The following is a 12,963-nucleotide window of genomic DNA, read 5'->3' on the forward strand; positions in this document are numbered from 1 at the left end:
GATGTGTGTTGATGTGAGGTGAGGTGTGTTGATGTGAGGTGTGTTGGTGTGTTGATGTGAGGTGTGTTGATGTGAGGTGATGTGTGTTGGTGTGAGGTGTGTTGATGTGAGGTGATGTGTGTTGGTGTGAGGTGTGTTGGTGTGAGGTGATGTGAGGTGTGTTGGTGTGAGGTGATGTGATGTGTGTTGGTGTGAGGTGATGTGTGTTGGTGTGAGGTGAGGTGTGTTGGTGTGAGGTGTGTTGGTGTGAGGTGATGTGTGTTGGTGTGAGGTGAGGCGTGTTGGTGTGAGGTGAGGCGTGTTGGTGTGAGGTGAGGTGTGTTGGTGTGAGGTGTGTTGGTGTGAGGTGTGTTGGTGTGAGGTGAGGCGTGTTGGTGTGAGGTGAGGCGTGTTGGTGTGAGGTGTGTTGGTGTGAGGTGAGGTGTGTTGGTGTGAGGTGAGGCGTGTTGGTGTGAGGTGAGGCGTGTTGGTGTGAGGTGTGTTGGTGTGAGGTGTGTTGGTGTGAGGTGATGTTTCCTCTCCATCATCCCCTGGACCACAGATACTCACTGCTGACTTTCATGCTCCCGAAGGCTGAAGGCTGAGCCACGGGTTTGCAGCTCTCCGCGAAGGACGTGGTCCTGGGCCGACCCGACATACTCCCAATCCTCAACACCTGTATATGAGCAAAGAAAATATCCTCCTGGAGCCTGGACTTTTAATCTCCGAGTGGGATTATGGAGGAAAAATGGAGGACGGGATGAAAAGGATGAGGGAAAATAAGACGACCCCTTTTTCACCAGAAAATTTCTTTTCTTCTTCTTCTTCTTCTTCTTTCACGTCCACAGCTTGTATTCCCTGTCTCCTGGCTTTTGTGGTTTTGTTTTTTCCACCTTTTAAAGACTAAAATCTTGAAAACTCAATGCAAAATCTAATTGAAAACTGGGCCTGAAACAAACCGGTTCTCCGGTTATTAAAAATGATTGATTATTATTGTCTCTGTACACACAATGTACACCCGACCGCCTCTTAAAAAACCAAGGAGTTTGTTTTTATTATTATTATAAATATAATTCCAGTATAAGGTTCATATTTCTTTGATATGCTGAGGTGGAGAAGATCCAGCAGCTCCAGCCATGGCGGCTCCCTTCGCCTTCAACCAACGAGTCGAATGAGATTTTTCCAATCACCGGATTTAACCACTGATATCCACCACTGCCCTTCCGCTCCTCGTAACTCCATGCACACTGCGTATTTTCCTTGATAAAAAGATTTTTCCAAGATTTAACGATTAAAAATTTCCCGGAATCTTTCCCTCTCTTTCTCTCTCCTTTTCTTCTTAATCCAGTTCGCGTCCGTTGCTCTGTGCTTTCTTCGCTCGCGCTCGTTCGTTCTCTTCTTGTGTGTGTGTGTGTGTGTGTCACTCCAACCCTTACGCATTCGACGTAAAACCTAGAGCGCCGCTACGTCCGCACGCAAACGGCGTAGCAACCAGAATCGGGGAAAGGGCGCACGCGCAACGAAGGCCTCCCGAAGCCGCTCAGCATCAGCCCTTCCTCCCCACCACCTGAACGAGGCGGAGCTAAAAACTCAGCGCGCCCGCTCTTGACCAATCGCGTTGCGCCCGCGCTCAGAACACATGGCGTAGCCTGCCAATCATCGCCGCAGGCCTCAGGGGTTCCGAATGACGCGGCTGACGTTTAGGGAGGGCTCAAGAAAGGTGGTAGGCGGGCGCGTAGCGTGACGGCGGTTGATTGATGGCTAGAACAGCCAATAGGATTCCAACGACTGAAACAGTCTGACCAATCGCGACGCCGCGTTCTGGTAAACTAGCCCACACCGTTGCTAGTTGACCACCTGTTTTTGCCTTTGTGTGAAAATACATTTCTCACCAATAACTACAACTAATTGTTTGAATTAATATATATATATATATATATATATATATATATATATATATATATATATATATATATATATATATATTTTTTTTTTTCTAGTCTAATAAATTGAGTGAATATTAATGTTATGTCTATAAAGGGACAGCTGTACCAATAAATAACAAAATAATATTATTACTATAATTTAAAAAAAAATGTAATTGCTTACTATTATTTATTTAACCATGATAACTTTCGGGTAAGGTTGACCAGCTGACCCTGGTCTCCTCACACACACACACACACACACACACTAATGTATAGTGTGTTGCCTGTTTGTGGGTTAAACAGCAGCACCAGGAAAAGAGAAATCATGTGATCTTGTAATTTACAACCAGAATGTGGGAAGAGTTTCAGCTTGTCCAGCAAAAACCGGAGTCAGCCTTAAACGTTTGATGTTAACCTGGTGAAAGGAATGGAGGAATTGTCTTTACTGACGTTATCCGTGACCATATACAAAACAAACTCGACTACTAATAGTCCTTAGAAATTGGTTAATAATCTACTGCAAAATTTCCAAAGGGAAGACCTCTCAACACTTTAGCTTGGAACAGGAGAAGAAGAGTGTGAAAAAAGAGAAAAAGTGACATTGAGAAAGAAAATGTGGTGGATGTTCATTGCTTAACAATGTTAATTGCTTCATCACAATCAAGTGTCGTGTTGAATTTGTAATTAGTTTTGAATCAGAGCATATTTATAGCCAGAAAGGTCACATAAGCAGATTTAGTTCCACCTCAATAGGGCTTCTCACACTCAGTCATTACAAAACCTGGCTTAACAGAATCCTGGGTTATCGTGGTTCACGTTTCACATTCTAACACTGCACTGTTTCACACTTCACACTGAAAGACTTCAAAAAAGTGGTCCTAATTCTGCTTCAGAGCAGAGTTTCATAACCTCGGGGTAAGAAGCCAAGCTAACCCTGCTTCTAAATTACCAGCAAAATGTTCCTCCAAAATCAGGGTTCACAAAAACGTTCCTCTGAAATCAGGGTTCAGAAAAACGTTCCTCTGAAATCAGGGTTCAGGAAAACGTCCCTCTGAAATCAGGGTTCAGGAAAACGTTCCTCTGAAATCAGGGTTCAGGAAAACGTTCCTCTGAAATCAGGGTTCAGGAAAACGTCCCTCTGAAATCAGGGTTCAGGAAAACATCCCTCTGAAATCAGGGTTCAGAAAAATGTTCCCCTGAAATCAGGGTTCAGAAAAACGTCCCTCTGAAATCAGGGTTCAGAAAAATGTTCCTCTGAAATCAGGGTTCAGAAAAACGTTCCTCTGAAATCAGGGTTCAGAAAAACGTCCCTCTGAAATCAGGGTTCAGAAAAATGTTCCTCTGAAATCAGGGTTCAGAAAAATGTTCCTCTGAAATCAGGGTTCAGAAAAACGTTCCTCTGAAATCAGGGTTCAGGAAAACGTTCCTCTAAAATCAGGGTTCAGGAAAACTGTTCCTCTAAAATCAGGGTTCAGGAAAACATTCCTCTAAAATCAGGGTTCAGAAAAACGTTCCTCTGAAATCAGGGTTCAGAAAAACGTTCCTCTGAAATCAGGGTTCAGAAAAACGTTCCTCTGAAATCAGGGTTCAGAAAAATGTTCCTCTGAAAGCATGTAGAAGAATGTTAAGGGTTGTTGATCAGAAGATTGGGGTTCAAGCCCCAGCACTGCTAAGTTGCCAACATTGGACCCCTAAGCAAGGCCCCCTAACCTGCTCCAGGGCTGCTGCATCATGGCTGACCCTGTGCCCTATCCCCCAGGATGGGATATGCGAAGAAAGAATTTCACACATATACAGCAATGTATATGCGACAAATAAAGGCACCTTTAATGAGGGATGTGGTAGCTTAGTGGTTAAGGTGTTGGACTGCTGGGTGCCTGAGCAATTTTCCCTTCATGCTCAATTGCTTAGTTGTATAAAATGAGATAAAATGTAACTTGCTCCGGATGCCAGAAATGAAATGAAGCACAGTGTGTATTTACATATATATCTTCCATTTACTGTGTCCTGATTACATCTCAAACTGAACAAGGGACGAGTGCATCTTTAGGAGGAGAACTGGTTTAGGAACCATTGCAATAAACTGCAGGAGGTGGAACTGAGGTTCTTCTACATGGTTGCTGGGATTAGTTTGAGAAAACCCCACATTACGGAGGAGACTAGGAGTCGAGGCTCATCTTAAATGAAGTGGTTTGATTCTGGTGGAGCTGGTAGAGCAGTATCGGGCACGTTCCTCCAGAAATCCCAGCGCAGATTCAGGACAAATTTGAACTATTTAGTAAGATGGTGTGTGGTTTTGGACGCATCCAATGATGAAAGTGATGTTCGGTCTTCAGTTTAGTGCCAGGCTTCTGCCATTGGACTGTTCAGAACGACCAATAGATATTTGCTTTATGACCATTAACAATCTAAAATTTGTGTTTAAGGTAATGATTTGCAAATATCTTAAATGGCAACTAAGCTACAAGCATGACAACATTATAAAAACTATAATTAAATATAATTAAAAAATATAATTAGATCGTAAACATAGACTTAGCATTATATAATTAGATCGTAGACATAGAATTAGCATTTTGGGTACTTTCAAATGAACATACAGATAATGGTTAAGCATTTTTATCAATATTTTTTTTGTAGTAGGAATACCGATTTGTGGTCAAACAGGGCAATAACCTCTCTCTTTTTCAGAGAAGGTATCGGATTTTGCACACGTCCTGTGTGTTAGTTTATTAAATTGAAATACACTATGGCATCACAAATCCGTCATCTCTCACAAGCAACCCAATGAATTCCAGGAATCGGTGCCTGTGTTTTCGGACTGGTAAAAAAAAAAAAAAGAACGTAAAGCTGAAGTAAGCAGTAAGAATGCACACATATTAAAAAAAAATTAAATAAAATTAAAAAAGGAAAACACTTTAAAGTGTGAAAGTAACAATTCAGTTTAACGTAAACCAGCACAGCAGAACAGCATTTGAGGCAGTCACTGGTAACAAAAAAATATTAAATTACATAAATAATAAACAAAGAACTGTATCTAATTAACAACACACATTATCTACAAAGAATTTCACCTCACATTCATAATTTCGAGGAAACAAACAGACCTCTGAAACAGTACAAACTTTTACATACTGTATAACATGAACAATCACGACCAAAATAAGTGGCTTTTATCATCTGCGTAGTTGCCTTTTAAAGATATTTTGTAAAGACATCTGCAGTAGAAAGTCAAAGACTCCTTTCTAGAAGCTGAAGATCTGAAGAATGTAACTTGTAAAAGAGGTGAAGTGTATGGACATCGATGAGGACATGGCATGGACGGTGTGTTTGGAGCACATGGTATGTGGTAATTGTCAGAAGTCTACTTTTAGAAGAGTGGATTATTGGATGATTTTATAGTAATCTACCCAGAAAGATCGCTAGCCCATGCATGTTGCCTATTCCAGTTAGCAAGTAAGTAGAAAGCATGGAGGATATTTTCATATCAGCTGCATATCTGAGTCTGTTGTATGAAATGATAGCAATAAAATGGCTGAAAAGAGCTTTTAATGCTTTTGGATAGTTTTAATTCAAGGAAGCTCTTCAGACTTTGTGCCTTGCATCAGTCACAGTGTGTTTCATTCAGAGCAACGTAACTGTCTGGTCTGTAGTGTACTTGTGTGTAAAATGTTGAGATCTGTCACATACTGTACGTACGAAGGTGTCAGAATTGACACATGAGCAAACTTCAATGTAAACACAAGCCCCTTTTCCCTCAATGCTAATAATCAACCTCAATGTCGAAGCTAATAATCAACAGTGTCGTATTACTGAAACAAATTGGTGCAGTGAAGCCTCTGTTTGGAGACGTTAATGTGACATTTAGGAAAGGAGTCTCCAGTGTCAGTGCTTATAGAAACAGTCAAACGCAATACATTTTCTGGGGTTTTTTTTGTTTGTTTACATATTAACTTCATGAGAGATGTAAAAAGGTGCTTTAAAAGCTGCTGAAATGTAAGTGAGAACTAAATGTAACTTGAAAAAAGAGAAAGCCATGTATAAACGTTCATGAATAAATACGTTTTAAAAAATCATGCTGGCAAATTGTTGTGTTTTAAGAAGATATAAATGCTTCAGGGTGTGCCGTTACTGGAAACAAATCCACTTGAACCCTCTGTTTCGCATCAGACCACCACATGGTGGATTATTTTCTAATAAGAGAGAATTTTCTTATGCCTCCGAGTGCTTCATTGCTTACATAAGTTTACTTGTGGGTGAGATACAGACTGTAGTGTTTAAAACTATATATAGTAGGAACATTTTCCCAGGGCAGCTGATGAAAGACTTATCTGGACTTGCATTCTAGCATTCCAGCCATACAATCTGTGCATTTATTTGTAAAATTCACTGTAGTTACTATTTTTTAAATATATATTTATACAAATGCTTGTGTTTAATGCCATGTTTCATAGAAATCCGATCCTTTCCAACCCCCCATTCTCTTTCCACTTCCTCTATTCAAACAAACGTGGGTTTGAGGTCCTCTTTGAAGTTGACCACAGGATGTGAGGAGCGATCCAGCTCTGTGTACTCGCTGTCGGACGTCTCTGAGCTGCTGCTGTCGCTGGAGGCGTACGGACTGTGCCTGCAGGCTTCACAGTAGGGTCGGTGGTAGTAGCAGTAATCCTCTGAGCTGCTGGACTCTGAGTCTGAATATCCATACGAATCGGCAGCTCTGGTCCTCTCATGCCCTGCTAAAGGACCTGAGGGCTGTCTAACAGATGAACAGTCTTGATGGGTGCGTCTCGATCTCCTCCTGCCTGATCGTGATGGGGCGTTTGAGTCACACCACGTCCTAGAGCTTTCGTCCTCTTTCTCGTCCTCTTTTCCATCACTTTCAGTATTCCGGGGTTCCTTTTGTGTCGAATTAGTGCTGGAAGCCGGTTTTGGTTCACGTGTCCTCCTACAGCCAGGAGGTGCCGAGCCTGGGTAGTAGTACGGAGGAGGACCCTTTCTGCAGGCGTGGAACGGAGGTCGGCGTTTTCGCATCATGTACGGCGAGATGCTGGGAAAGTACAACTGCAGAGCCGATCGGGACGAGAAAATTTTAGGCGCAGGATTCGACAGTCTTCTCACTCCACCTGGAGATTTGAGCGAGCTGCTTATGGCATCCACACTCAAATCGTGCAGAATCTCCTCCAGCTGTTCGCTGCTTACAAAACCCTGTCGACCCACCCCTGAAGGCGCAATAGACTCTACCACTGAAACTGCTGCATCCAGTGGAAGACCAGACCAAGCCAGGGATGTGGAATCATGCAGCGTAATCAGGTTAACATGTGAATCTAAAGGCATGTTTATGACTGCAGAAGATTCTACACTGACAGACGTACTCGTAAAGGTCCTTTTGGGCTGAGACTCTTTTGTCAAACCTTCATTTTCAAGTTTCAAGTGGCTGATTTGGGAGTTCTGAGGAGCCCCGTCTGGACCGGGAGGACAGGACGAGGCTGAGGACTCTCTGTGCTGTGAAGAAGGAGGCGTTTCATAAAACGATGATGAAGGAGGTGAAGATGGAGCTGATGGAGGAGGTACATATGGTGGCGGGGACAGAGCAGCGGGAGGACTCAACTCTCTAATGGGGAGCGGAGAAGCAGGAGGCTCGGGAGGTACCACTGTAGTCTGGGTGGAGGAAGAGTTGAGGTTGGTGGTGGAAGAATCCATTTCTCTTTCGTCCTGCAGGTGACCAGACATCAGCCTCAGCAGTTTGTCCTTGGCGTTCGTCACTTGCTCCTGGAGGCTGTTTATTACTGCGTCTTTCTGGCAATTGGAAAATGATCAAAAATCACATTTCAGTTTAGAATAGAAAGAACGTTGGGTTCATTGTGTGTTGTTTAGATTAACAGTTAATAATTTTTAACTTAATGACGCCTCTACTGTAGGATTCTTCATTAAAATCTTCCCCCACAGTGACAAACTGATGAACACTAGGTTTGCTAGTTGCACTCCTAGAAACGAAAGGGCTGCTTAAGAGTACTTGTGCTGGTTATTTATTCAAGTTTTTCTATTTGGAAGATTTTCTGGAAAAAAGGTCGTTAGTTGTTAGTTGGCATGTAAACACTTCATGCGTTTTCTCAGGGTCCAACTCAAATTTTTGGACTTGAAAACTAATATTTGTGGGAGTTTATTTAGTGTACAACGATTCTGAAGAGAAAAACCTCTATTTAGAGTACTTCTTACTCAGTAAGGGTTTCATATTTAGAAAGATTCCAAGTTGCTCGATTGTAGAAAGCTAGAACTGATACCCAATTGAAAAACAAAAGGTTTCTTAGAATGAGGTCAGGGAAATCCCCTGTTAAAAATTTCTACAAAGGAACTTTAAGAGTTCCTCAAGAGTGATGAACTGAAGAATCCTGGAAAGTGCTAGTCTTAGAAAAAAGGTTCCTTAAGAGTATTTTAGATATTGAACAGTTCTAGATCTCTACTTGGAAAATGTTTGAAAAGAGAAACTGTTTTCAAGTGCACAACAAATCTTTAAGGGTTTTCCCAGGAGAATAAACCATGTTGGGTTCTATGGGAACATTTTTCACGGGTTTCTGGGGTTCTCTGGATGGTTAGCAGTTCTAGCTTTCTAAAGTGGTTCTGCTGGGAATCATTTCTAAAAATAACTCCCACCTGTTTTACCTTATAGAGCTTTCCTAAAGGGACAAAATGAGTGATTTAGGGTGTTTGGGGAAATCTTTTTTTCACCCCAAGAGTATAAAACATGATCTAGAATTTCCACAAAACGTTTATTCATACAATAGCTGGTCTCGTTAACTGTGTGGGCCATTCCAAACATCAACTGCACTTTAGACTGATAAAGATCTCTGTAAGAGAATGAATGGAGCAGGAAAAGCTTTCACAGGATGTGAGGTCTTAAAGTGGTGCCTTGGGGAAATGTAAAACAAAAGGGCTAGGCTTCAAACATTCAGTGACGAGTGAGTCTCAGTGACGCATGGCTCTCAGCTCCTCACACCCTGCTCTGGAATCCTCCACAGGAGCCTTCACGAAACCACTAATCTCAGAGCTCACAGGATAATCGCCTTATACTTTATGCAACACAAAAAGCCTATACGTGTTCAATGACAATCCCAAAGTACGTTCAGTCCAGTCAAGGTGTGTGTTCGTCGGCTATACTTTGGAATATGAATAACTGGGTGAATTGTGAAGTCCAACACAACAAATTTTCAATAAAGTTACGATTATGAGGTTACACTGGAATAGATATACCTCTCGGCCTGGAATAGATATACCTCTAATCAGTCTCCCTGTTTCAAAAGTAAGGAACCAAAGTCAGCAATATACACTCCAGATGCAAGTACCACATCTGGAATAAAAATCCTAGATCACTGGTTTGCACTTGTGAACAAACTGGATGTAGCGACATGCTCACATTAGTACAGCGAGTCAAAGTACAGGGAGTTTTATTACTGATATGCAAATTATTAAGCGCTGGTAATTACACGAGAGTTACTCACACAAGGGTGGAGTTCGAGTACAACAGAGTGTCTCATTTAAACACGATTCTGAACTTGGACTTGAGCACAACTTCATCTCAAGTGAAGATCAGGATTAAGTCCAGTTCCACTGCCTGATGGCTGGAAAGTGAGAAATTGATATTTTGGGCTACACCCAATGTAATGTCCAATATAACTACATAAATACGACTCTATTTAATTCACATTGGATGACAATGGAGAAGACATGCCTTAATCTGAGATGCCTTTTCAGGAGAGTGTTTTGAATGAATAAAAAACAGAATAAATTCTAACTCTTAATAAGATAATAACTCTCCTTCTTAAAAAAACTGAGCAATAAACTGTACATCCCACACACACATGATTTCATGACCTCAAATTCGTATCTTGTAGATTTATTACATTTCTGAGGCGATATATATATATATATAAAATATATGAAGGATTGATGAAAGATTTTTATTCTTTCTTGCATTGTATTTCATTTGTCAGCAAAAAATGAAACAAAAACTATTTCATTTTCATGTTTAAAAACAATTGTTTTTCAAGGTGATGGCAACCCCAAATTTCTAGCTTTCAAGCTTCCTATAATCAGGAGTCTGGTAAAAGTCATGCAAGTCTCCACAATCTCACATGTTATTATTAATCACAGAGCTCATGAGCATCAGGAATATCAAAGCCAGGTGTATATATTAAGTGTATCTTTGGTGTGAATGGATGATCAGAGCACGGTGATACAGCGTGTCAGCAATGTAAGCAAGCTCGTACCTCACTGATTAACCTCTTCATGGAGTCGTATTCTCCGAGCAGGTAGTAGATGTCGTTCTCGCTGGAGCGCAGACTCTTGCTGCTGAAGTACTTGGCCATATGGCTGGAGTGAGGGTTTACATCCTCTTCAAACTGCCTCCACTGGGTCAACTGTTGATAAATAGACCAGATAGTGCTATCAAATAAAAGAGTTTGCTTTTACATTTATTCTTTCTGTAATTTTTTAAAGACTGAATCAAGTAACTGATCAGAGGTTTGCTTTGTTTTTTAACATGATCCATCATTCAGACCACATTCTTACTGTCAATTCCAATGAGTCTCAATTTCACACTTAATCTACTGCAAATCGGACGACTCCCTGGCCTGGGGCAGCAGAGTGTGGGTCATGTGTTTAGCACAGGGCAGTTCATCTCAGCTGAATGGTCCGAGTCGTTTATGTTGATGTGTCGTGTCAAGATGAAGTAAAGATGTTTAGATGGGTGCAGGTTTTCATTCCAACTGAGCAGAAACTGCACCTGAGTCTACTGAACGCCAAGATCAGTCGATTAAACAGGTGGAATCAGGTGTGGCTCCTGCTTGATTGGAATGAAAACCTGCCCTTTTGGAATGAAAACCTGCACGCACACTGGCCCTTTGTGGATAAGATTGGACACCCCTGGTTTAGATGAATAGTATTATCACATGATCATACAAATCCACAAGTCCTTTTGACTTCTACATCAACTAAGCTACTGAGACACAAACAATAGGCCCAAAGTGAAGCAGTGCACCAAAACAACCCCGGTCCCATCAAGGTGCAGGCTCCACAAGACCTGATAAGGGGTAATATCCCGCACCAAATCAACACCTCTTTTTCATGTTCCTCAAACCTTTCCAACACACCTCAATGAGACCCGAGTGCCCATGACCCTGTCACTGGGTCATCAGATATCCTTCCTTGGAGCACTCTTGATAGGCACTAACCACTGTATACCAGGAACACTCTACTAGGCCTGGTGTTTTGGAGAAGCTCTGATCCAGTCGTCTAACCACCACAGTTTGTCCCGGACTGTCCCCCCACAGTCACTCAGATCCTAACACTTGTCCATTTTTCCTGCTTCCAACACATCTGACTATATACTTGCTGACTGATATATTCCACCTCTTGACAGATGTCACTGAACCAGGAGAATCAGTGTTATTCATGTCAGTGATCATAATCATTTTCTAGATCTTCCAGATCTTGAATACTTTCCTGTTTTTTTTCACTGCACTGTAAAGCAATAAAACAAAGCAAAACATTATTATTATTATTATTATTATTATTATTATTAATTACTGTATTAGTGCGGTGAAGAATAAACAGTGGTTTGTGCATCCAGATAACAATGATAATCACATTTTATTGATCCGTGCTTCTTTATCATCAGCTAGGTCAAGCATTATCTCCTAGCAGTGCACCATCGCAGTAACACCAGCCAACAGGCTCTCTGTAAAACAGCTGATATCAGCAATGTCCTCTCTACACTGACGAAGGATGCTGAGTCACCAAACCCTGAGCTCACTTTATTGATTGATGATGTCTCAGCTTGTTTTTTTCTTTTAGACCAAGTAGAAGTTTGACTTTGTGCTCATTTCTCACCTGGGGCACGAATATAAGGCAGTTAATGGCAGTTGTGCAGATGAAGATGGTTCCCGAGAGCATGCCGTACACCAGGTTGGGCCACGAGTGCAGGTATAGAGAGACAGGGACGGCCAGAGCGGTGGATGCGGTGACCAGATACACAGCAGTCATGATGGTCAGGGATTGGTTGACCGGAGGAAGGCTAACGCTGCTGGTCAATCCAGCTAGGTACGTGCCATACACCAGCAGACCGGCCTACAGCACAGGACAGGAGTGTGGCGGTATTATTTATCATGGTAAATAGAACAGCGTGAAGGTATCGAAGATATATAATCAGAGAGTCATCAGTGTCCCATTGGGAACCCTTGTCCCAATTGGTGCACATGTTATACTGATATAACTGTTATACCTAGGGAGCTAGAGAGCTGATTGAGACACATCCATTTACAACAATATGCCAAGCATCACAAGAGCTTTATTCCTCTTCTACCACAGCTACATTATAAAATATTACTAATGCACAACTATGCTTTTTAACCATTTATAGTTAGACATTTGATGTCATGGTCTTGCCTTGATTGGATATATATATATATATATATATATATATATATATATATATATATATATATGTGGAAACCTGGAGTCTATTCCTGGGGACTCGGGGCACACCCTTAACAGGGTGCCAACCCATCACACACACACACACACACACACACTCCTATTCACACACTCCAGACAATTTAGAGATGCCAATCAATTTAAAACGCATGTCTGTGAAGTGGGGGAGGAAATCCCAAAAAATACAATTGATATAATAAATATAATTAAGTAAATATTGTGCTAGTGTTACGTTATAATTATTTCCCAGACTGTCCATGTATCCCTCTACCTTCTGACAGTTAAAGACGGATCTTTTACACGTTTTATTTTTAGCCTCTCTTCCATCCTCATTACTTAATTATGAAGACATTTATAAGCTGAAACGGTCACATTAGAGGGGTGTGTGGGTAACACTGCAGTGCAGGAGAACTCCAGGACTATATGTGAGGTTGTATTACGGGTTTGTGTTCTTACCTTGAGGGCACAGAGGAGAAGAACCCAAAGGACGGAGTAGTGAGAGGAGCAGAAGTCCATCTGAGACAAGGAGTAACGCACATCAAACTCCACCACCTAATACAGAGAAATA

General features: G+C 41.5%; 2 protein-coding genes across 8 annotated transcripts in view; both read right to left on the reverse strand.

Moving 5' to 3' along the window:
- Positions 1–1,422, reverse strand: part of gsk3ba (glycogen synthase kinase 3 beta, genome duplicate a) — a 63,267-nt gene extending 61,845 nt beyond the window's left edge. The window contains exon 1 of one of the 2 annotated variants that reach the window (XM_058392272.1): positions 550–1,422. In XM_058392272.1, coding sequence (XP_058248255.1) covers positions 550–637 — 88 coding nt within the window. In that variant the 5' untranslated portion in view covers positions 638–1,422. The remainder of the gene's footprint in view (positions 1–549) is intronic. The other variant, XM_058392273.1, reaches the window with a different exon arrangement.
- Positions 1,423–4,450: 3,028 nt separating this feature from the next.
- The window catches only part of gpr156 (G protein-coupled receptor 156), a 41,769-nt gene continuing 33,256 nt past the window's right edge, over positions 4,451–12,963 (reverse strand). For all 6 annotated transcript variants that reach the window (XM_058393157.1, XM_058393156.1, XM_058393158.1 and 3 more), the window contains 4 exons: positions 12,852–12,947; positions 11,793–12,029; positions 10,172–10,321; positions 4,451–7,703 (listed from right to left, as the gene is read on the reverse strand). In XM_058393157.1, coding sequence (XP_058249140.1) covers positions 6,408–7,703; positions 10,172–10,321; positions 11,793–12,029; positions 12,852–12,947 — 1,779 coding nt within the window. In that variant the 3' untranslated portion in view covers positions 4,451–6,407. The remainder of the gene's footprint in view (positions 7,704–10,171; positions 10,322–11,792; positions 12,030–12,851; positions 12,948–12,963) is intronic.

Source organism: Hemibagrus wyckioides, linkage group LG06, assembly GCF_019097595.1.
Source record: "Hemibagrus wyckioides isolate EC202008001 linkage group LG06, SWU_Hwy_1.0, whole genome shotgun sequence".
NCBI classification, from domain to species: domain Eukaryota; kingdom Metazoa; phylum Chordata; class Actinopteri; order Siluriformes; family Bagridae; genus Hemibagrus; species Hemibagrus wyckioides.